Source organism: Cajanus cajan, chromosome 4, assembly GCF_000230855.2.
Source record: "Cajanus cajan strain Asha chromosome 4, NIPB_CcT2T_4, whole genome shotgun sequence".
NCBI classification, from domain to species: Eukaryota; Viridiplantae; Streptophyta; class Magnoliopsida; order Fabales; family Fabaceae; genus Cajanus; species Cajanus cajan.
The window spans coordinates 64,026,890-64,052,357 of NC_138520.1; the positions used below are offsets into that span (position 1 = coordinate 64,026,890).

Below are 25,468 nucleotides of genomic sequence, written 5' to 3' on the forward strand. Positions count from 1 at the left end.
TAACCCTTCTCTTGATATAAATATCATGTGACAGACAATATCTCATCATTGTGGAATTGTATATGAAATAACCTTATATAAAATAATAACAAAGTCATAACCCTTTTCTTGATATAAATATCCCCTCACACAAATACCATAAAATAATCCTAACAAAACATGTTTTTGGTTAAGAAAAAATTCCTTTTACATTTTATATTTTTCTTATATGATGTTATTTGATGAATTTCTCGATAAACATCTATATAAAACATGAAGAAAAAAAACAGTGAATCAAACTTCCTATGTATAATAGGTAAAATCAATGTATACACCATATGTAACTCTTAGGAAAAATAAACATGATTAAGGAGTTTCTATAAGTGCATCTCTAAATACTTCTTAAAAGAATATATATATATATATATATATATATATATATATATATATATATATATATATATATATATATATATATATATATATATATAACATGATTAGCTGAATTTGTCTCTGGGTGAAGAACTTTGTTGTATGTTTTTTAAGTTTTAAGATTGATCACTTTGATTAACCTGTTTTCATTTTACCAAATATTTGCTTATTTGTTGAAAGAATCATATGAAGCCGCCATATATGTCATATAATATGGAGAATACACTTTGACTCATCCTGTAACTCATTATGATCTTTTTGGTTAAAAGTAGTGGATGAAACACAAGAAAGGTATAACCACAGCGTTGTCATAACCTAGATTGTGACATCTTTACTATCCCAACACATATTTTGTAATAATGTAAATAAAATTAACGAATAAATTTTTTTAACATTGGTAAAAAGGGTTCACATAAAATCTTCATAGTTGTTCTTCAATATCCAAAATAAATTGAAAATAAAACTTATAAAATAAAACATAAGAGTTTACAAATTGTGATGGCAAAGGAAGGAGAAGTGAATGAAGTTCCTCTCCTTAGCTTCACCTAGTCACGAATCTTCTTCAAGAAGACTTGAAACCGAAGCTAAGAACACTTGAATGGAGGAGGATTTTCGGAAATTAGGTGTCCTAGGCTATGAATGGAAGCATCCAAGCTTAAGGAGCAAATGAAAGCTCACTTCAAAAGGTAGGAAGAAGATGAACTCTCCTAGGGTTTTGAGGTGGGAACTCTCGGTGACTTTGAAGGGAAACTTGGCAAATAATGCTCTCAAATTTCATTTAACTCAAAGTGAATATCAAGAGTAGAAGAAGCACTTAAGTAAGCATCCAGATATGCACACTTTTGGGCGCCTAAGTCAAAGCCTACATGTGGCGCCCAAAATTTGAATTCAAATTTGAAATTTGAATTCAAATTTTGGCTCCCATGTGTTTGGCCGAAACTTTAGGTACCAAAGGTGCATCTAGGTTTGATTTGAGAGTCATTTAGGGTTAATTTGAGTGGCACATGTTCAGCCACCAATGGTGCAAAACATGTGACTCAAATGTAACTTAAATGACTTCCAAATTAAACCTAAGTTAGTCTAATTTGCCTATTTAAGTAATCCTTGTATAATCCTATTCTAATGACCTAATTACAATGGTCAATCAAATACAATGAAAAGGAAAAATTACAAGAATGAAAATGAGCCCAATATTGGGTACCAAAAGCCCAAAGGCCCATGAAGCCCAAAACTAGGCCCAATAAGACTATAGCCTAAAATGCTACTCTAAGTGGTCCAAAATACAAGACCAAAATATAATCAAACTTATACTAACAAAACATAGGAAGAATGTTTATAACAAGGTAGGGCCATGTGAAGCTTGATTTGAGCCTTTCAAGCCCATGGGGCCCATTGGGCCTTGACTGGCCCAATCCTCCATGTCTAGCCCACTCCTCTTGGATCTTTTAATGTGTCACCTCTTGCATTCCAAAGTATGATTCCATCATCCCCTCCCTCTTGAAAAGGATTTGTCCTCAAATCTAGAGGATGCATGGAAGAAAAATCAACACCTACATGTATAACATGCAAGGAATAAGAAGTGAAATGGTAAGAAAATAGTCCATGGATCCTAAGAGGAGTCCATCTATCTAACCTAACAAAGAAAGATAAAATATGAAAATTAGACTCTCTAAAAATAGGCTCCACTTCTAAGCATAACCTAGAAGTAAATCCTAAAAATGTAATGACACTATGACTAAGACAATGAAAAGAATGATTTTTAAAAACTACAACATCTTGCCTAAAGTACCCTAAATGGTAACCTAGGCTTTTCCTAGAATATAAAGAAAAAAATACTAGAAAATGCCCTAAACAATTTTGGATTTGATTGTTTATTGGATACTTATAATCACATAAGCTAGATTTGTCTTGTAGGGAAGGAATTATATTAAGTTCAAAAGAATAAGATCTTCCCATAAGAGCAAACATAGAATATAGATTATTACAAGTTGTATCCATCAAACAATGTAAACCAAAAATTGGGTGCTTTATTAAGACTACAGAAATACTTCCTCCCTTGTGCACCTCCAAGGAAGTAATATAAGGAGTAAAACTAGAAATAGCCCACTCCTTCTTCACTATATCTCGAAGTTGAAAATTCTTTGCTTGAAATTTATTTTGTTCCTCATTCTCAACTTTAAGATTAGTGGCAGCATTAGGATAAGAGTCAAAACTTTTATGACTAAAGAGAGTTCTTTTCAAGGCTTGTTTGCTAATAAAATAACTCTCCTTGTCACAAATGCTTTAGTGGAATCCCCTTCATCCACACTCTTCCCTAGTAATTTATTTTCCTTTCTTTCTTTATTTCTTTTTCTTTTCATTTGTTTTTGATCCTCAAACACTTGGGGTGGTGTTAAAGGATTAAAAACAATTTCCTTATTTTTATGAGTAAAGGATATTTTGTTAGTGAGACCATTATGTATAGTTTGTTTATCAAATTGTCATGGCCTACCAAGCAAAATATGACAAGCTTCCATAGGGATCACATCACATAAAACTTTGTCTTTATAGTCCCCTATAGAAAACTTGACCTTCACTTGTTGACTTACCTCTAATTCCTCACCTTCATTGAGCCAATGAAGTTTATAAGGTTGAGTGTGAGGAATAGTGGTAAGGGCTAATTTGTTAACCAACCTTGTACTACAACAATTAGAGCATGATCCACTATCAACAATGAGAGAACAAGTTCTTTTGGAAACTAAACATCTTGTGTGAAAGATGTTCTCTCTTTGTGATAGTGAAGTGGACAAGGTTGACTTCCAAGAAGTCTTTTGACCATAAGAAGATCACCATCAACAGGATATAGCTTTTCGATTTGATGATCTTCCTTACTAGTCTCACTATCACTTGAAGTGGTAGAACTAGATTCATCAAGACTACTATAAATGTCTTGTCCTCTCAAAATCATGACCTTTTTAGTTGGACATTGAGAAGCTATATGGCCTCTCCCAAGACATTTAAAGCATTTGATGTCACTAGTTTTACTACTAGAAGTGACAACACTTTTATTTTTATCTTTTTCTTTTACTGTTTCTTTTTCTTGACCCTTACTAGAGTTTTTAGAAGAGTCATATTGACCCTCCTTCTTGTAGTCCTTCTTGATATAAGAGCTAGTTTGAGTTTTGCCTTTGAAAGAATTTTTCCTCAAATTTTGTTGTTCCACCCTTATACAAAGTTGGACCAAATCATCAAGGTCCCTATAAGGGAGTAACTCAACCCTATCTCTTATATCAAAATTAAGACCACTTAAAAATCTAGCAATGGTCAATCTTTCTTCTTCCCTTATCCCAACCCTCATGAGATACAACTCCATTTTCTGTCTATACTTCTCCACACTCATGTTCTTTTGTTGGAGTCTTTGGAGCTTATCCATAAGCTCCCTACTATAATAAGAAGGTATGTGTCTTCTTCTCATAGCATTCCTCAATTCATTCCAATAAGTAATAGGAGGGTCATTGTGAAGTCTTCTCTCTCTCTTCAAGGATGTCCACCAATACATAGCTTGTCCTTGGAAAGCTAAGGTGGCCAAGAGAACTTTTCTTTTTTCACCTACTTGATGACAAGTGAAGATTTGCTCCACTTTCATTTCCCAATCCAAGTAGGTGTCAACATCCTCTTTTCCATGAAAGTAAGGGAGATCAACCCTTGATTCCCTCACTTTGGGTTCCTTAATGACTCTTCTAGGTGCAGGTTGGTAATATGCATCAACATTCAAACTACCTACATCCTCTTGGCTTGTAGAGGCATTGGAACTTCTAGTAGAACTCTTTTGGCTTTTTCTTTTATTAATTTTTTTCAAAAGTTTTTCTTCTTGTTGCTTAATTTTGTTAATATCTTCCTCAAGAGCAATAAGTTGTACTTCTCTTTCAATCTTTTCTTTTTCTTTTTGAAGTACCTCTTGTTGCTTCCATAGTTTTAGTGCCTCAACCTCCTTAACAATTCTAGAAAAACTTTTATGAGATTCAAGATCACTATCACTTTGAGAAATATGACTCATGATTAAGCAATAAGAATTTTATATGCTATGCAAAAGACATAAAATATTTTTAGTATTTTCTAGGAACAAAAAATAGCACTTGGAAGTCTAAGTGTACAAGTTGCACTATTAAGGGAGGTGAGCTACTAAGAGCCACTTAATAACCAAGCCTTTTCAAGTGGAAATCACTAAACTCCCTTGTGGTATTTCAATTCCACAAATATTTTCACAAAAAATTTTATGTTGGATGCTTTTCACAATTTGTTTTTGATGCTATCTAAACGTGAATGTAGACCCCTAAAATTGTCCGGGTCGGAAATAAGACTCGAAGACTCTCAAAGATCGAAGGAAAGTCAGCCAGAAGGACTCCCAGAAGACCATAGGATGACTATCTTTAGGTTTAGAGGTCTTAGAGTAGCCAAAAATAAGAAAGTGGGAGGTTTGGAGCTCAATACGGCCTCCTTGGAGTTCAGTACGGCCGTACTGCACATTTTGAACTACAATACGGCCGCACTGAACTCAATACGGCCGTATTGAAGTTTCTGAACTTCAATACGGCTGCATTGAATTTAATACGGCTGCACTGAACTTCAATACGGCTGCATTGAATTCAATACGGCTGCACTGAACTTCAATACGGCTGCACTGAACTTCAATACGGCCGTATTGAGGTTTTTGAACTTCAATACGGCCGTATTGAATTCAATACGGCCGTATTGTAGTTCAAAACTTCAATACGGACCGTATTGACCCCCAGAGATCGTATTGAGCCTCATCCCTATAAATATGACGTCAATGGGACGTCATTCTACACTTTCACACTGAGTTTTAACCCTCTTCTTGAGTATTCTGGGTTTTTTTGAGCAGTGCTCTGCCTAGAAATCACTCGGAGAGTTGATCCGACGAAGTTCTTGAGTCACGAGCCATTTGCTTGAGTCTCGAACCTAGTCGAAGGGAAATCCTCCGGATTTCCATAGTTAAAATTTTATAGGAGGGAGCGAGCGGTCTTGTAGAGGGAGGGAACGCCAAAACGCTTCCCAATTTCTGTCAAGATATATAAGAAAGCACGCTTCAAAGGTTTATCTCTTTAAAGTCCCTTCTTTTACCGCTTTCTGTGTGTACATATTTAAACTGTCATCATGTAGATAGTTAATTTATAATTGCTTAGAATAAATAGGGGTAATTTAGTAATTTCGCACTATTATTTTTAAATAATCTGTCATAGGGAACCCGAAAGGGGCGCTGTGGGGTGCTAACACCTTCCCCACGCGTAACCGACTCCCTTACCCGACTCTGGTTGTAATGGCCGAAGTCGATTTTTGAATCGATTGCCTTAAACTTCTTTTTCCAATGTTTTGAGTAAAACATTGGTGGCGACTCCATGAACCCTTCCTTTTTATGAAAACCGCTAATCCATGGAGGGTCCCGCTTGGGATTAACATGGATTGGTGAGCCTTTTAATAAAATTTCTCATTTGACAAGGTCTCAGTTTGAGAATAAGTCATTCTAGCAATCCATATTTTTAAACAAATAAAAGAGTCCAACCATCCTTCGCGAATGCCGAAAGCCCGTTTCGGGCCGGTGGCGACAGTGAACAATTAAATGCTACACAAAGCTAGACGAATTAGGGCAGAAAATTAAACAAATTAAAGACAAACAACTTAAAGGAAGCAAGGATAAGCAACTAGCCGGTTTGCCCTAAGTGGAAGCTTGAAACATATGAAATTTCCAAGCCACTTCCACTAGTACTACACGTGAGTAGGCTATCAAGGGTTTAGATATACCTGACCAGCTTCTTAATACTCCCTCCAAGCTTTACAAATTGGTTTAAAATACAAGAGAGATTGCAAAAATTTAAACCAGCCTAGAAAACAATAAATGGCGGCTTTAGTGACCAAATTAGTGACGGATTTGTTGTCCAATTTTTCTAACACTTATTCAAGTGTTTCAATCCGCCACTAACCCTTGAATTAAGTTGCTTCTGGACCCTGCACAATGAACACAACAAAATGGTTAATGTAGGCTACTCACAAGGTCAAAGGAATGATCAATCTTGTGAAGGTAGTTTAGGAAAAGTTTGGTCACTAAATTAGGTCAAATTTTGTAGTCTTAATGTCCAAATCTTTTCCTACTTTTTGTTGAGTCAATGTTTGATCCTTAAGCAAGGATTTAAGGCCACTTTCAGCACAGAATGTTTAGTCAAAGAAAACAATACAAGCAACAAAAGCACAATTTATAAAAGCTTATACCAAAAAGTGAAGAGTAAAGTGTTTATGACAAGACTCAAAGATATCCAAAGAAAACTGGAAAATAAGACTCCAATGAAAGCTAGCACACAGTAAGGAAAGCTCCTAGATAGGCACTAGAGTAGATTTACAAAAAAACAAAAAAAATTTGAAGGAATTTGAACAAGTATACACAAAATAGTAGTCCAAAGAAAATATGGAATCAAGTGTATTTTCTTGTTTTTGCTCTTCTCGGCTTTTACTCTTAAAAATGCTATATATATATATATATATATATATATATATATATATATATTTTTTTTTTATTATTATTCTTTCTTTTTCTGAATTCAAATTAAGATTCCAGAGAAGACATTTGCCTTTTGTTTTCAAATTTTTCACAATTCCATTATATAGAAACCGAAACTACAATTTTGTCAAATTTCAAGTGAAAAATGGTGGAACTAGTGCACTAGTTTTTAGGTTTTTGATTGGATTCTTTTGTTTACTTTTTTTTTTTACTATTTTGAAACAATATGCTCTGTATTTTCTCTGTTTTCCAGCCACTACACTTTTTAAAATTTGAATCCAAAAGAAATAGTGCACTAGAAGTAGGATGAATCACTTGAAATTTTAAGTATCACAAATTGTTTCAAGAATTTTTTTTATAGAAAATGATTTGAAAACTTAAGTACACAATGGAAACCTAACTCTAAGAAATTTGCTAGAACTAATAGCAAATTATGAACTTAATAAGGTAAAACAAAAAGCACATATAGGTAGGCAAGAAGAGTAAACAAACCGAGACCAAAATGTAGACAACACCAAAAAAGAAAACTAGGTTAAACAATGCTATTCAAGGAATTTGCAACATATAAGAACTACACAAACTTACTAAGACAAAACAAGGATTCAAAACAAAAAATCTAATGCAAATGTATGAAGTCCAATCACGGACACATGAAAAGAGATGAGAGACTCAAACAAATACAAAAATAAGCACAAGCAAATAGGTCCTAAACATTGATTGTGGAAGAAATTCAAATACAATCAAATAATGGATCTATGGAACAAAATGAATTTAAAACAACTAGATCCGAATATAAACACAACTTGAGACAAACAAGAACAGCAGAGACAATAAAACAAACGGTTCAAACACAAGGAAACTTATCTCCAAGAAGAGCCTTGCTCTTGATACCAAAAATGATGGCAAAAGAAGGAGAAGTGAATGAAGTTCCTCTCCTTAGCTTCACCTAGTCACGGATCTTCTTCAAGGAGACTTGAAACCGAAGCTAAGAACACTTGAATGGAGGAGGATTTTCGAAAATTAGGTGTCCTAGGCTATGGATGGAAGCATCCAAGCTTAAGGAGCAAATGAAAGCTCACTTCAAAAGGTAGGAAGAAGATGAACTCTCTTAGGGTTTTGAGGTGGGAACTCTCGGTGACTTTGAAGGGAAACTTGGCAAATAATGCTCTCAAATTTCATTTAACTCAAAGTGAATACCAAGAGTAGAAGAAGCACTTAAGTAAGCATCCGGATATGCACACTTTTGGGCGCCTAAGTCAAAGCCTACATGTGGCGCCCAAAATTTGAATTCAAATTTGAAATTTGAATTCAAATTTTGGCTCCCATGTGTTTGGCCGAAACTTTAGGTACCAAAGGTGCATCTAGGTTTGATTTGAGAGTCATTTAGGGTTAATTTGAGTGGCACATGTTCAGCCACCAATGGTGCAAAACATGTGACTCAAATGTAACTTAAATGACTTCCAAATTAAACCTAAGTTAGTCTAATTTGCCTATTTAAGTAATCCTTGTATAATCCTGTTCTAATGACCTAATTACAATGGTCAATCAAATACAATGAAAAGGAAAAATTACAAGAATGAAAATGGGCCCAATATTGGGTACCAAAAGCCCAAAGGCCCATGAAGCCTAAAACTAGGCCCAATAAGACTATAGCCTAAAATGCTACTCTAAGTGGTCCAAAATACAAGACCAAAATATAATCAAACTTATACTAACAAAACATAGGAAGAATGTTTATAACAAGGTAGGCCCATGTGAAGCTTGATTTGGGCCTTTCAAGCCCATGGGGCCCATTGGGCCTTGACTGGCCCAATCCTCCATGTCTAGCCTACTCCTCTTGGATCTTTTAGTGTGTCACCTCTTGCATTCCAAAGTATGATTCCATCAAATTGTTTTCAAAATAATAAATACAACTCCAAATCCATATAAAAATCTGTGTCCTAAAAAAATCCTCTGCCCTGATGTCACCATATCAGAGCATACCCATAATTTAATTGTTGGCATTCTAGATGTCACTCATAGCCGGATCTTCCTCACCTAAAACATTCATAATTTGTACGGTGAGAAAAGAAAGTATTTATATGTAAAGCACACAAGGAAAATCCATAACATAATTTCATCATAACTCATTACTTAATGAAATATTCACAAGCATTTCTATATATCATAATTTTATCAATCATGCATCATCTTCACATCACAATTCACAATCACACCAATCCATCACAAATCTTGCAATTAACACTATGCTAAGACCATGCCACATCTGACATAAGTGATACGTGTTAATTGCCTCACACATCCCACACTATGCCAAGGTCACGCCATCCCTATAGCATCACTTACCCAAGGATCGTGTCATCCCTGGTCATAAGTGTGAAGATCCACAATCATATTTTATTCATAATCAACACAAATCTTAGAATTAACACTATGCCAAGGTCATGCCACATCTGACATAAGTGATACGTGTTAATTGCCTCACACATCCCACACTATGCCAAGGTCACTCCATCCTTGTAGCATCACTTACCCAAGGGTCGTGCCATCCCTGGTCATAAGTGTGAGGAACCACAATCACATCACATTCACATTCAATAAAAATCTTATAATTAACACTATGCCAAGACCACGCCACATCTGACATAAGTGATACATGTTAATTACCTCACACATCCCACACTATGCCAAGGTCGCGCCGTCCTTGTAGCATCACTTACCCAAGGATCATGCCATCCCTAGTCATAAGTGTGAGGAGTCACAATCATATTCACATTCATAATCTACACAAATCTTACAATTAACATTATGCTAAAGCAACGCCACATCTGACATAAGTGATACGTGTTAATTGCCTCACACATCCTACACTATGCCAAGGTCACGCTGTCCTTGTAGCATCACTTACCCAAGGGTCGTGCCATCCCTGGTCATAAGTATGAGGAACCACAATCATATCACATTCACATTCAACACAATATTATCTCATTTCATGTCAACATACTCACTTCATAATTAATTGAACAATAATATACCATTCGCCACATCATGTTATCAATTCAATACTAAAATGGTAGATATAATGTATACATTTGTGCAAAGGCATCACACCACATTCCATAACTCCATTCCACATCACATACACAAAATAGATAAGTCCACACAAAATAGTGGTTCACATACCCCTCAAGCAATTCACCATGAATAATCCACATCTAGATCATCAATATTTATTATATAATATAACACAATAATATTTATAAATTAATATAATACTCAACTGAATCACTAATTTAATAGAATCTTAACTTAAACAGTAAAACCCCCAATTTTTTCAAAACCTAACTCATAAACACTTTTCTACAATTTCGTTCTCTCTTCCAGATCATCATTTTTACAAATTATTTACATATTCCTAATCTTAAACACATACAGAATCTCATAATACCAATATTCTCCAAACAGAAACAGTTATAAAATTATTAAAAATTCCACAAGAACTCTTCTCCACCTATTCTCATGTAACTCTACACATAAATCTCCCATTTCTCCCATACCTCGATAAGCAATAGCTGATACTAGAGCAGGATCTGGTTGGTCTCCTCCTCTAGGTTTCCCTCGATCTTTAGAGAGTGTAGAAGAAAAGAAGTCAGAAGTGAAAAGTGTTCTTTTGGAGTGTCAGAGCGTGCTATTTATAGGCATCAAGTGTGGCTGAAATGGCTCGTTCTGGACTCATTCGTCATGTGTAAAATTTCACATCCAGAACGGCCCGTTCTAAAATCAAAACGGTCCGTTCTAAAACCATAACGGTCCGTTCTAGAACCAGAACGACCCGTTCTAAAACCAGAACGGCCCGTTCTAGAGTTACATTTTAATTCATAATGGTCATGTTTGGAACAGCTCGTTCTTAAACTAGAACGGCCTGTTCCCAACTAGGGTTACAAGCCTTTTCAATAATTTGGAACGCTCCGTTCCAATTAGAAACGACCCGTTCTTAACTAGAGTTTATAAGTCTTTTTAGTAGTTTGGAACGGCCCGTTCCAGTTTGGGAACGGTCCATTCTAGGCTACTAAATCACCCTTATTGAAGTTTTAGGCCTTCATATAATTTCTAAAAATTGGGGTGTTACATAGATCACTAGTAACTAGTAGCTCAATGCAAGCTTCATCTTCGAAAGTTGTGAGTCTTTCCACAAATCCTACACATACGACAAAAGAACAAGTCATTATTGAAAGTTATTATAAATACTTCATTTACTTATTAGTTTTCCTTTTAACAACAAATAAACAATATAGTAAAGAGGTGTAAAGGATATCATAAATCCATATACAAGAAAGTAGAATGGAGTTAGATCTAATTTGTGCTTAAATAAGAACAAATTACTAACTAACCAAAGTTTGCATAGTGTATACACTCATCACAAGGTTCCTCTCATTCTAAGTTGTCTACATCCTTCAACACTAGTAATGGCGGTCATCAATGTTATGTTTCTCGCATGACAATATTTATAAAAAAAAAATGCAGATCTCGTCCAAAGCCATTTGTTTGGCTCTTTTGAGCATACACAATATTGCCATAAATGATGAAACTATAATCCAAGAATTCCAAACATTGACAATATCGCTCATTAACTAACCTAAGGATCAAGGTTGCAATGATGCCTTTACTAAATTACTGTAGCTTATAGGTTGATTTTGGTTAACAAAAAAAAATACTACATAAGGATATAAGGAGGTATTCAATACTTTTAGGTACCACAATGTGATACTGTTTGAGGTAAAACAATGTGTTGAAACTATTTCAACAAGATGGCATGTAAGATATCTTGATGTTCGTACATTATTATACACAACACCTTTACAGATTCTGGAACAAGAAATTATATATTTTGTTAAAGATAGTCCTTTGTAAATTATTTTAAATAAGTAAATCAATAATTTGTTTTAGTAACTTTGACATTAATCTTTGCATACCTATTAATTGGTGTATTTAAGAAGTATTTTCTATCGCACAAACAAACAAACTTTTTCTGAACTAGAATATATATATATATATATATATATATATATATATATATATATGAGGAGAGTTATAATAACACTGATGTAACTTTTACTAAGTATTATACTCCTGAATAATTAACTTTATATTAAATGTGAATTTTGTAAATTCAACCGATAGATTGAAAGATACTTACTTTTAGATCATATATACAAAATTTGATATTAATCTAAGATGATTTGATACTTCATACTTATAAAACAAAATTGACGTAATATATCCATTTCAAAATATACTTAAATATGAACACTTTGATTACCTTCAAGTTGTTCAATTGTAATAAAATTTGATATACACATATAAAGTGATATGAACTTTCAATTTAACGGTTGAATTTACAAAATTCACAATTAATATAAAGTTATTGAGCGGTGTAATACTTAGTAAAAGTTACATCGATATTATTATAACCCTCCTATATATATATATAAGAAGGGATCCTTTTACTCCAAGAATAAGTCTACATAGACTTACTCTGTTAAATAACTCATGTTTTATATCAAATTTCAAAGATCAAACTGTTCAATTTAAAGTTCTTAATGCATAGATCAAATCTGTAAATTTTTAGAAAATTTAAAAATTATTTGATACTTCATTTCATTAATTTAAATTGACGAATAATCATAAAATTATTTTATACATTGATTTGAATTAATGAAACGAAATATCAAATGATTTTCAAATTTTCTAAAAATTTACGGATTTGATCTATGCATTAAGAACTTTAATTTGAACGGTTGGATCGATGAAATGTGATGTAGAACATGAGTTATTGAACGGCTGGATCTCTCCTCTATGAATATATATATATATATATATATATATATATATATATATATATATATATATATATATATATATATATGTAGAGAGAGAGAGAGAGAGAGAGAAGAGAGTAAGTCTACCTAGAGTTACTTCGTTTAATAACTCATGTTATACATTAAATATTAATGATCCAATCGTTGAATTTAAAGTTTTTAATGCATAGATCAAATCTGTAAATTTTTAAGAAATTTGAAAGTTATTTGATATTTCGTTTTATAAATTCAAAATCAATGTATAAAATGATTTTATAATTATCCGTCAATTTGAATTAATGAAATGAAGTATCAAATGATTTTCAAATTTTTTTAAAATTTATAGATTTGATCTATGCATTAAAAACCTTAAATTCAATGATTGGATTGTTGAAATTTGATGTAAAACATGAATTATTGAACGGAGTTAGTCTAGATAGACTTACTTCTAAAGTAAACAGATCCCTCCTCATATTCATATTCTGTGATATAGAAAAACATAAAGAAAACTAGTATTATAAAATTTATTGTAGAAAATTATTATACGAATGACATAAATCAAAATATTACTCAAAGGAAGTAAAAAAAATAAAATGATTGTGTATATAATATCTTAGCACATACGATCTACCTAGCTAGTCTATATTGCAGGATCCTAAGACTTGATCCTTTGATCCAAACCTCTCGAATCAAGAAACTAATTAGGTTAACTTTTAAGTAAAATATAAATTGTATATATAAATAAAGTATATTTTCATTATCATACTTAGGTTAGAATTCATTCATGTTGGAACTAGTTAAACATAAATTCAAGCTTAATTAAGGTAGAGACCAATCTCTTACCCTAGCAAATTAATTAGGATTGAGATTTGAACTCAACTCACAAACACAACAGTTTAACAACTTTCATTCTTGATGTAATATGGTGTGACAGCTAAGTGCTTTAGTCGAAACCGGTTCTACCAAACGCAAATTTTGTCTATTAACATACTCATACATTTGGCCTAACACAAACGTGAACGAAGATCATATATATGTGGCATCACAAATTTGGCTTAAAACATTGAAGTATATACAGATTAAAATTTGAGCGTAAACGAATCTCTTGGAGGCTTCAGTTTGTTTAAAAACTAAACAAACAAAATACAAGTAAAATTATATATATATATATATATATATATATATATATATATATGGAAAACATAGCTTTGATTTGATTAATCAAATTATTGTTACTTTCCAACAGGAATTCGTTAATCCAACCAAATTGTTTAGGGATATCGGTTTAGATGTCACTTTTGTCAACATCAATTGGTCCATGCTCAGCTGCTATTACGGCCTCCTATAATAGGTTCATAAATGCGTCATCATGTGCATAAAGATTCGATTTAAACCAAGATTATGCCCATGACCTTTCACTTCCTTGTCCTTATATTCTTCACCTGTTTATTCGGTTTGATTAACTCAACAGTCACCATCAATGTATACATACCTAGAGTCTATACTCTTATTAGTGCATTTGATTTTGATATGCCAAAAATAGTTGACAAACATACTTAAATTTTAAAAATAGTCACCAATCAGAATAAATAAAGCAAAGATGAGGGATAGTGTACCTGTCTGAAGGGCACACAGTCTTCTTGTAGTTCGAAGGCCAAACGAGACTCCTGATCCGATAATCCGATACGCCGAAGAGGGGGTTGGTACCTACAAAAGGCACTCCAACGCTCAAGTCAGGACAAGCTCGAATCTCTAGGATAATTAATGAACAGTGACGTTACCTTTTGTCCTGAGCTATTTATACTGTCATTTATGGGCCCGGACCCCATGGGCCTCGCAGCATACTTACTGTATTAGGTAATACACCCTAATCAACTAATTAATCCCTAATTACTTGATTAAAGGTAATAAGTGACGATAGGCCGATCCAGGTGGCCGATTGGCATTCGGCTGCCTGGTTCTGCCATTCAATGGCCGACAGGGTGGTGGCTGACCTCCCTACCCGTACACTGCCCCCCAGCCTTGAAGAAAGATAGAGTTTTCTTTAAGGGTAAAATGGAGATAGTGGCCCTGGTAAGGTGAACGGTTGCAGAATTGTAACTGTTGGATCGTGTGGATCGAACGGTTACACAAATTCAAAAGTTGCGTTTTCCCGCCCATTTGATGAGCCTATAAATAGGCGAGTGGTAGGGCCATTCACACGTATTGCTTTCAACCGAATTGAGGTATCCGAAGATCTCCGAAGCCGATCTGACCCAGAACTGTTCTGCAAAGAAATTGGTAAGCTTTTATAATCATGGTTGATAGTTCTACAAGCTCTTCGGCCGACAGCTCTCGGTCGTCGTCATCCGAGGGGACATCGTCCAGCGAGTCAAGTCATCGAAGTATCATTCGGCTGCCGATTGATGCCGATGGACCGAATGAGGGAACTTCTTCTTCGGGGGAAACCTCTACTAGCGGGAGTAAAGAGGTTCAGGAAAAGACGAAGCGTGTCTCGAATCGGCAACGATACGGTCCCTCTGATGTGCCCGGTTACGAGTGGGTCAATGGGGAGGTAACTTCCTACTATTCACGTTACCGGGACACAACTATGATTACAAACCTGCTGGATTATACCAAATGTTTAAATTTTGACGCTAAGGAGGAGCCGTATCCGATTGGAGTTCGGTCTTGCTAAAATAACGCCTTCCCGAACCCAGACATTGTTTGCTTAGATCAAAGTGGCGCAAAGATGGAGTCATTTTATATGTACGACTGCCTCGTTCGGGACCTGAAGGTAAAACTTCCGTTTGATGAGTTTACCATGGGGGTGCTGAAGGTGTTGAACGTTGCTCCTACTCAATTGCATCCGAATAGCTGGGCGCAATTGCAAGGTTTTAAGCACTTGTGTAAGTGTATCCATATCAAGCCTTCTCCACTCCTATTTCTCTATTTTTACTCTTCCCGACCTACTATACTGGCGAAGTGGCTTTCATTGAGCCGAGTGGGCGATCGGTTACTGTTGGACAGTTTTACCTCGTCATATAAGAATTTCAAGGCGGGATTTTTCCGAGTGACTATCAGGCCGAATGGACGGCGCTTCTTCTTTGGGGAAGATGATAAAAGTCTGTTCCCGTTGTACTGGACTCGCGCCCCTCGGCCTTACGACGTAGTGCCGAAGAAGATGCTGACGGCCGAAGAGCGGAATGACCTGAAGTTGTTACTTCGTCTTCCTCGGCGCTTGCCGACTAGGTCTTTAATTAACTTGGTTGAATCTTCACGTTGGTGGAATGACCTGATAGGTATGTTATCTGTCCTATTTCGACTGTCAATTAAATTCCTATTGATGTTTACCTAACCCTTTTTGCAGGAATCATGGTTACCAGCGGCGCCGATGAGCTGAACATTCGCAACTTGCTTGCCGCTCGGGCGAAGCAGGTCAGACAAGCCGGGGGTGTAGGCACTTCAGAAGTTGCACGCACCCCCCGACCAGATAATGATGATCGAGCGCCTCCTTCTCCCGAACGCAAAAAGAAGGGAAGAAAGGGAAAAGAGACCAGCCGGGAACGTCCGAAAAGGAAAGGCGCTGCGGAAAATCCAGAATGTGCTAAGAAGGCCAAGTCAGTGCCCGAGGCATCACCCAATCGGACAGTGATTGTGGTGCCACCTCAGCTAATGTCTTGTGCCTTTCTTGGTGATGATGTGTCGGCCGAGGCGTTGATTCGGCCTGACATTGTGTCTCCTTTCGGGCAGGAGTTCTTGGCTAGCCTGGATGCAAGAGCCAAGTGGAGACTCTACTGCGAGGTGCAAACTCGCTCGTTGGCCCTAGCCCATCACCTAGCCATGGAACCCATCGGTGAGGTGGTGCATTTGAAACAAAGTTTGGAGGAGGCCGAGAGGACTGCCGCCGAAGCTATCGCGGTGAATGAAGAAGTGACAGCCAAAAATCGGGAGCTGTCGGCCGAATTGGATTCTGTTTGGCGTGACAATGATACTCTTCGTCTGAACCTTCAAAAAGCAGCTAATGAGGAGCGGCGCCGACTGGAGGAGGCTCATGCCGAGTACAACCGCCTAAAGGAGCAGGCGAAAGAGAAGATTGTTGCTCAACATGAAGCCGGGTTTAAACACGTTGTTCGGCAAGCTAAACACTTCGGCCGCTTTGAAGAGGGTTTCGAGTTTGATATGACCCAAGATTTTTATCAAGGGTCATTGATTTCTTTTGCTGATATGCCTGAAGGGGCAAATCCCGATGGGGAAGAGCCAGAGGATGCCCCCCAGGCAGAAGGTGCCGAAACCTCTTCCGAGGAAAACACCATGGATGAGGGAAACCCGGAACCTGAGAATGAGACTGAAGGAAACCCCGAATCCGCCATTCAAGCCGCTGCAGCCGGAACTCCGGAAGAATAGTTTAGTGTTTGGTAGGTCTTTATGTAATTTTAAACTTTTGTTTAAACAAGTGTAGACCGAGGGCCGATAGAGCCTCCTTTTTTAGAATATAATGATATTGTCTCGTTTGGATTTGTGTCTTTAATATGTCTTCTTCATTCGAAGTACTTGTCAAATTTGCGCGTAAGACTCAAGTAATAAGTAGCCGAATCGGTACTATTATTTGTAAAAATCAAAGGAAACACTTGTATGCTGGAGCAAGATCGAGTGGAGGTCAATCGGTCCTACCTTGATTTGCTGGCAAGACCGAGTGGAGGTCACTCGGAATTGCTTGTCTTACTAGCAAAACCGAGTGGGGTCACTTGGAATTGCCTTGCTTCTTGAGCAAGACCGAGTGGAGGTCAATCGGCCTTACCTTGATTTGCTGGCAAGACCGAGCGGATGTCACTCGGAATTGCTTGTCTTGCTAGCAAAACCGAGTGGAGTTACTCGAAATTGCCTTGCTTCTTGAGCAAGACCGACTGAAGGTCAATCGGTCTTACCTTGATTTGCTGGCAAGACCGGGTGGAGGTCACTCGGAATTGCTTGTCTTGCTAGCAAAACCGAGTGGAGTCACTCGGAATTGCCTGTCTTGCTAGCAAAACCGAGTGGAGGTCACTCGGAATTGCTTGTCATGCTAGCAAAACTGAGTGGAGGTCACTCGGAAGTGCGTTGCTTCTTAAGCAAGACCGCGTGGAGGTCACTCGGAATTGCATTGCTTCTTAAGCAAGACCGAGTGGAGGTCACTCGGAATTGCGTTGCTTCTTAAGCAAGACCGAGTGGAGGTCACTCGGAATTGCGTTGCTTCTTAATCAAGACCGAGTGGAGGTCACTCGGAATTGTGTTGCTTCTTAAGCAAGACCGAGTGGAGGTCACTCGGAATTGCTTGTCTTGCTAGCAAAACCGAGTGGAGGCCACTCGGAATTGCTTGTCATGCTAGCAAAACCGAGTGGAGGCCACTCGGAATTGCTTGTCTTGCTAGCAAAACCGAGTGGAGGCCACTCGGAATTGCTTGTCATGCTAGCAAAACCGAGTGGAGGTCACTCGGAATTGCGTTGCTTCTTAAGCAAGACCGAGTGGAGGTCACTCGGAATTGCGTTGCTTCTTAAGCAAGACCGAGTGGAGGTCACTCGGAATTGCTTGTTTTGCTAGCAAAACCAAGTGGAGGTCACTCGGAATTGCTTGTCTTGCTAGCAAAACCGAGTCAAGGTCACTCGGAATTGCCTTGTTTCTTGAGCAAGACCGAGTGGAGGTCACTCGGAATTACGCTACTTATGAGCAAAACCGAGAGAGTCACTCGGAATTGCCTTGCTTTTTGAGTGAAACTGAGTGGATTAATTCGGGAGGGAAGCCTTTTATGTGATTTTGAGGCACATCCTTGGCCGAGTTGTTCACCTCGGGAGGGAAGCCTTTTGCGTGATTTTCCGAGGCACATCCTTGGCCGAGTTGATCAACTCGGGAGGGAAGCCTTTTACGTGATTTTGAGGCACATCCTTGGCCGAGTTAGTCAACTCGGGAGGGAAGCCTTTTGCGTGATTGAGGCACATCCTTGGCCGAGTTGATCAACTCGGGAGGGAAGCCTTTTACGTGATTTTCCGAGGCACATCCTTGGCCGAGTTGATCAACTCGGGAGGGAAGCCTTTTACGTGATTTTGAGGCACATCCTTGGCCGAGTTGGTCAACTCGGGAGGGAAGCCTTTTGCGTGATTGAGGCACATCCTTGGCCGAGTTGATCAACTCGGGAGGGAAGCCTTTTGCGTGATTTTCCGAGGCACATCCTTGGCCGAGTTGATCAACTCGGGAGGGAAGCCTTTTACGTGATTTTGAGGCACATCCTTGGCCGAGTTGGTCAACTCGGGAGGGAAGCCTTTTGCGTGATTGAGGCACATCCTTGGCCGAGTTGATCAACTCGGGAGGGAAGCCTTTTGCGTGATTTTGAGGCACATCCTTAGCCGAGTTGGTCAACTCGGGAGGGAAGCCTTTTGCGCGAATTTCTGAGAGGGCAAAAACAAATAATGAGATAAAGCGTTCTTTATTGATGTGTGCCTCGTTAAAAACCTTGTCGGCCAAAACCCCTTTCACTTTTTTACAAGGGGAGAAAAGACCGATCAAGGAAAAGAGTGCAACTTGGAATTACATTATGATCAGATTACAACGATTAGCTGTAGTATGTCTTCAAGTGAGATGAATTCCATGTTCTGGGGATGATCTTGCCAGAAAGCTCTTCAAGTTTGTAGGCACCGTTATCAAGGCTATGTCGGATCTGAAACGGGCCATCCCAATTTGCTGCCAACTTGCCTTCCCGTGAATTACGTCTTGCCGGTCCTAGAACTCTCCAGACTAAGTCTCCCTCCTTGAAGCTTCGCTTGGTGAGATTGGAATTAAATCTACGAGCCATTCGTTGCTTGCAAGCTTCGGCTATGATCTGAGCTTTGGTTCGTACTTCGTCAATCATATCGACTTCGGCTCGGAGCGATGCTTCATTGGTTGTCTCATCAAAATGTTGCCGCCGAAAGGAATGTTCCCCGACTTCAACAGGGATCATGGCATCGGTGCCATATGTTAGCCTAAAAGGTGTTTCTTGAGTTGTGGACTGAGGCGTGCACCGATAGGCCCACAGGACTTCTAACAATTCTTCGGCCCAAGCTCCCTTAGCGTCCCCCAATCGTTTCTTTAATTCAGTAAGTATCACCTTATTAGCTGCTTCGGCTTGTCCATTGGACTGCGGATGTTCGACCGATGTAAATCTGTGTTGAATGCCAAGATCTTGGATAAATCGATTGAGTTTCTGGTCTGTGAATTGCAAACCATTGTCGGTTATGAGAGCATGAGGAATGCCGAAACGAGTAATGATGTTTTTCCACAAGAACTTCTGAACATTAGCGGCTGTGATGCTGGCGAGTGGTTCAGCCTCGACCCATTTCGTGAAATAATCCACAGCAACCAATAAAAACTTGCATTGGCCTTTAGCTATCGGGAATGGTCCGAGTATATCCATTCCCCATATTGCAAACGGCCATGGCGAGCTTATGCATCAAGAAAGGTGAGGATTCTGTGTCCGGAGGCACCGTCAACTAACCGATTTATGTTCGGGAGTGGGTAAGCATCCTTGGGACATGCTTTATTGAGATTAGTGTAATCAGTACACATTCTCCATTTTCCGTTCGGCTTTTTCACCATGACCACATTTGCTAACCAAGTGGTGTAGTGAACTTCCCGAATGAATCTCGCTGTTAGTAACTTGGACACCTCTGCCTCTACTACTTGCTTCCGTTCGGTTCCCATTTTCCTTTTACGCTGGGCAACCGGTCTCGCTTCGGCACAAATTGATAATTTATGACACATGATATTGGGATCTATGTCGGGCATGTCGGAAGGTGTCCATGCAAAAAGATCTTTGTTTTTCATTATCGCCCGGCGCAAGATAGAACAGTCTTCTTCGGATGTGTCGGCACCAATGTATGGGACTTGAGCCGAATTCGAGCCGATCTGTAGCTCTCTTTTTGATTCTACCGGCTCTACGCGTTCTTCATCATTCATTCTTGGATCAAGATCCCAAACTGGTTCTTCAACTGATGCCGAAGAGTTGACGACATGAACCCTTTTGGACTTTGATTTTCTTTCGATGGGAGCTACTTACAAGCTAGCAAAATAACATTCCCGAGCAGCTTTTTGGTCGGCGTGGATGGTGATGATTTTCCCCTTATCAGAAGGGAACTTCATTGCTAGGTGCGGAGTTGACACGACAGCGCCTAGCATATTCAACGATGGTCGTCCCAAGAGGATGTTGTAAGATGTGTGAGCGTCTACCACGATGTATTTTATCTGAATTTCCCTGCTTTCCTGTTCGTCAACACAAAAACGAGTGAAAAGCTTAATATACCCTTTGGTGTTCACCCTCTCCCCTGCAAAACCGACCAAAGGGTCGTCATATGGGACCAACTCTCTTTCAGAAATACCCAACTGCTTAAAGGTATTCCAATACAAAATATCTGCCGAACTGCCTTGATCCACCAGTGTTTTCTTTACTATACAGTTGTGGATTTCGACGCTAATCACCATTGGATCATCTTGCTCAGGATCGATGCCTTGAAAATCAGCATCAGTGAAAGTTATTGTTGGTAATCGTCGGGGAGATTGCCTATCCACATTATTGACCAAACGAATAGCTCTAAGGTGTCTCTTTCGGGCAGAAGATGTCGAGCCGCCACCCGCAAATCCACCTGCGATTGTGTTTATGACCCTCCGACGTAATGGTGCCGGATCATCTCTCTTTTCTTGCGACCTACTTCGCTCGCGCCGAGGTCTATCAGACCGATCCTGCGCATGCCGATCGTTGCGTCGATACTGGGACGAGGAGCGGGGACGATATGAAGCTGGCCGATCCACAAAATTGTGCAACTTGCCTTGCTTGACCAAATCTTCAATTTTCTTTTAAGGCGGCACACTCTTCTGTTGAGTGTCCGCGATTTCGGTGATACCTGCAGGTTTTGCTGGTATCGGCGCGTGGCGGAGTGGAAGCTCTCTTTGGAACCGCCAACACTTCTGCTGCCAAAGCCTGCTCCAGTATCGCTGCCCAGCTTGCATTAAGAGGGGTGTAATTGGAGTATTTGGGACCTCGCACGGGCCGGTCCCGAAGAGCTATTTCTTTGCCTCGCCCCCTGTATGTCTGTTCGATTGGCTTCTCGGGTTTGGCCGGCTGGTCAGCCCGAGCTTGACTTCGAAACTCGGCCAACTCCTCCATTTGCATATATTTATCCGCTCTTCTGCGCAGATCATTCATATCAGAAGGAGGCTTCTTGCACAGGCTATTGACGAACGGCCCTGGTTTTAAAGCCGTCGTCAGGTGATGAAGTGCTACCGCCGGGTTAAGATCTCGGATTTCCAAGGCTGCCTTGTTGAACCGATCCATGAACGTCCGCAGCGATTCTTTCTTATCTTGCCGAAGGCTAACCAACGACAAAGATGTCAGGCTATGAGGACGGCTGGTTGCGAACTGAACTGTGAATTGAGATGACAGAGTATTGAATGAGTCGATCGAGTTAGGGGGTAGCCGAGTGAACCAGCTCAACGCCCTACCCTTAAGGGATGTGGGGAAAATGCGACACAATGCAGCATCATCCGTAGTACTCAGGGTTACCTGCGTAAGAAAAACATCAAGATGTTCATCAGGATCACTGGTACCATCATATTTATCAATGGGTAAAGATTTCCAATTGTCCAGAAGAGAGAGTTGCATTATGGAGGGGGTGAAAGGGTGTCGGTGTGAGCCGATGGTTGTCAAATCTGCAGGCCGACCGACAGTTGGTAAGGCCGAGGGGTGCTTTTCAGGTGCTACTGCCGAGGCACGAGGAACCGATGTATGGATCGTATGGGACTGGTGCGACCCTTGGGTTTGCGTATTGGTGACCTGAGTAGGTTTCCATGAGGTGTCTTGATTCCTTAGTGCCTCATTCTCAGCTTTCAAGGCCGAAAGCTCCTTAGCGTCTTTTTCTCGCTGTTGTTTCATAGCCTCCATCTCTTGTTTCAAACTTTCAATAGACGTACGGTTTCAGAAAGGTTGGTTTCATCCACCACCTCGACATGTTCTTCTTCGTGTTGCTGATCTACCGTGTTCGTCCTCCTTGTTATCGCCATTGTTTTGCTCGATTAATCTTCTAAGATCGTCTCGGTTCGGCCCCACGGTGGGCGCCAAATGTACCTGTCTGAAGGGCACACAGTCTTCTTGTAGTTCGAAGGCCGAACGAGACTCCCGATCCGATAATCCGATACGCCGAAGAGGGGGTTGGTACCTGCAAAAGGCACTCCAACGCTCAAGTCAGGACAAGCTCGAATCTCTAGGATAATTAATGAACAGTGACGTTACCTTTTGTCCTGAGCTATTTATACTGTCATTTATGGGCCCGGACCCCATGGGCCTCGCAGCATACTTACCGTATTAGGTAATACACCCTAATCAACTAATTAATCCCTAATTACTTGATTAAAGGTAATAAGTGACGATAGGCCAATCCAGGTAGCCGATTGATATTCGGCTGCCTGGTTCTGCCATTCAATGGCCGACAGGGTGGTGGCCGACCTCCCTACCCGTACAGATAGAAAAGAAGTTTAAATATTTGATAATCAGTAAAACAAAAAACTCACCCCCACGCTTGACACCATTGAAAAGCCAAAGATATCAAACATTTTGGTTTTTGATAATCGAAAAATGTAAATTAAACAATATAAACATTCACGGAGAACAACTAGCAAATCCGATCGAGTTTAGAGGGGTAGAGTTCGAGTAGGGCATTATTACCTGATTTGTATTGTTTTTTTTTAATAGATATAATTTATGCAGTATCAAATATTATTTTAATACAAATAAAAATTTAAAATAGAGCACTAGATCGATCTTTCATATATCAGGACAAATTTATGATCACTAAGTTAAGAAGTTTGGTTAATATTTGTATCTAGCTATATCTGCATTTTAAACATAATATTTTCACTTAATTTCATACTTGCATGATTAATAGCTTTAATATGAATCATTCCTTGTTGTTAAATTAAGATATTATTCAAAAAGATCATTTAGAAATTAAAAATGCAATAATAAAATAATAGCTTAATTGTTGTTTTATCCTTTAAATTTTATAATTATGTGATTTTGGTTTTCAATATTTTAATTGAACAATTTATCTAGTATCATAATTGTATAATTTTGATTTAAATTAATTGAATAATTTTAATTTCTCAAGTATCGTAATTGTCCGATGTTAATCCCTTCCATTAAAAATTTTATAATTTTTAAATTGTAATTATATACGTATACTGTTTTAAAATTATACAATTGTTGACCTATTTAAGTTACATATATTATAATTTTCATTCCTATATTAAATGATATATATTTATTATTAATAATAAATTAAACGATTAAATATTATTAGTATTATAATTTTATTGATAAATTAGTATCAATAATATTATTATTATATTTATAAATAAATTAATAATTTTATAAACCTTAATTAGTATGTATTAATATACTTTTGCAAAATATAAATATTTATATTAAAGGAATTTTAATTAAGAATATCACTATATCATATTACTCGTTACTCGTTAGCATCGCATCAACAAAAATTATTATTAGATTTTTAATGAAAAAGACTAAAATTGCACTGCTTAATTAAAAATTGATAGGTCAAAATTACACAATTATCCCTCAAGCTCCCAATTTTTTAGTTTGTGCTTTAATCTTCTTTGTTTTTCCCTTTCACACAAACAACTTTCAACAACCTTTCAAACTCCATTTTCTCAATTATTTTAGTGTCGAGGAGTCCTCTTTTGGTGTTACTTGGTTATTCCGACGTTTAAGGAACATGTTTTGTGTCATCCACTGTCTCCATTTTTGCTCGTTATGGTACCTTCACATTTTGGGAGGGTTTTGGAACTGTTATTTGACTTTTTGTCGCATCATCATTTTGTATATGTATTTTTCAATTTGGTTCCTAATTCTTTTTTTATTGAAAAGAACACATTTTTATTTTTGAGAACCCTAACTACACTTATAAGAGTTGCTTGATTTCATTTGTTGGATGTATGAATCCTTTATTGTTTTTAATTTTTTTTGTTTGATTATTATTTATTAGGTTCTATTTGTTTAGTTTTTTTTTTCTTTACGTGAAGTATAAATTCAAATTCCTTTTTAAAAAAATGACGTTTAAAATGTTCCAAAATGTAGTCTATATTTGATTAGATTCCCTAGTGACTTGTTGACTAAGATTAGATTCTCTAGTGGCTAAAACTGGCCTAAAACTTATAACAATTAAATTAAATGAAAATGTCTTAAAACATATATAGCCAACAAAAATTGCAACTTAGTTGATTTATGTATAACAACTACATCGAAGGTTACGACATCTATCATGTAACGAAATACAGTTGATTCATGTTTACTATTATATATTTCTCCAGACATAATTGATTCATATATTTAATGTTTAACAACATTAATTAGTTAACTTTTGTCTTTGAAATATTTATGAAGCAAGAATCATTGATTTTTAGTTTTCGATTTTCTATTTGGCTTGGTTGATTTTGAACACCCCTAATTCATACTTCATATAATCACACAAGGAACCCAGATTTATTTGCAACAAGGAAAATAAAACAAGGATAGATATCTACTAATTATAAACTTTCTTACATGTTTTAATTTATTGTTATAATTACAAATGTTCTTGTGTTTGCCCAAGAC

The 25,468-nt window shown here is 37.8% G+C and overlaps 1 protein-coding gene across 1 annotated transcript; it reads right to left on the reverse strand.

The window, feature by feature from the left end:
* Positions 1-20,859: 20,859 nt before the first annotated feature.
* LOC109811551 (uncharacterized) lies at positions 20,860-22,741 on the reverse strand. The gene is made up of 2 exons (XM_083073713.1): positions 21,705-22,741; positions 20,860-21,364 (listed from the first exon to the last, which is right to left on the reverse strand). The coding sequence occupies exons 1-2, from the start codon at positions 22,739-22,741 to the stop codon at positions 20,860-20,862; spliced, it is 1,542 nt and encodes a 513-aa protein (XP_082929839.1).
* Positions 22,742-25,468: the final 2,727 nt, after the last annotated feature.

Coding starts and splice junctions, on each gene's coding strand:
- LOC109811551 (XM_083073713.1), bottom strand. CDS start 22,741: ATGGAGGCTATGAAACAACAGCGAGAAAAAGACGCTAAGGAGCTTTCG. Junction 21,365..21,704: donor GATACCAGCAAAACCTGCAG/GTATCACCGAAA, acceptor TAATGTGGATAG/GCAATCTCCCCGACGATTAC.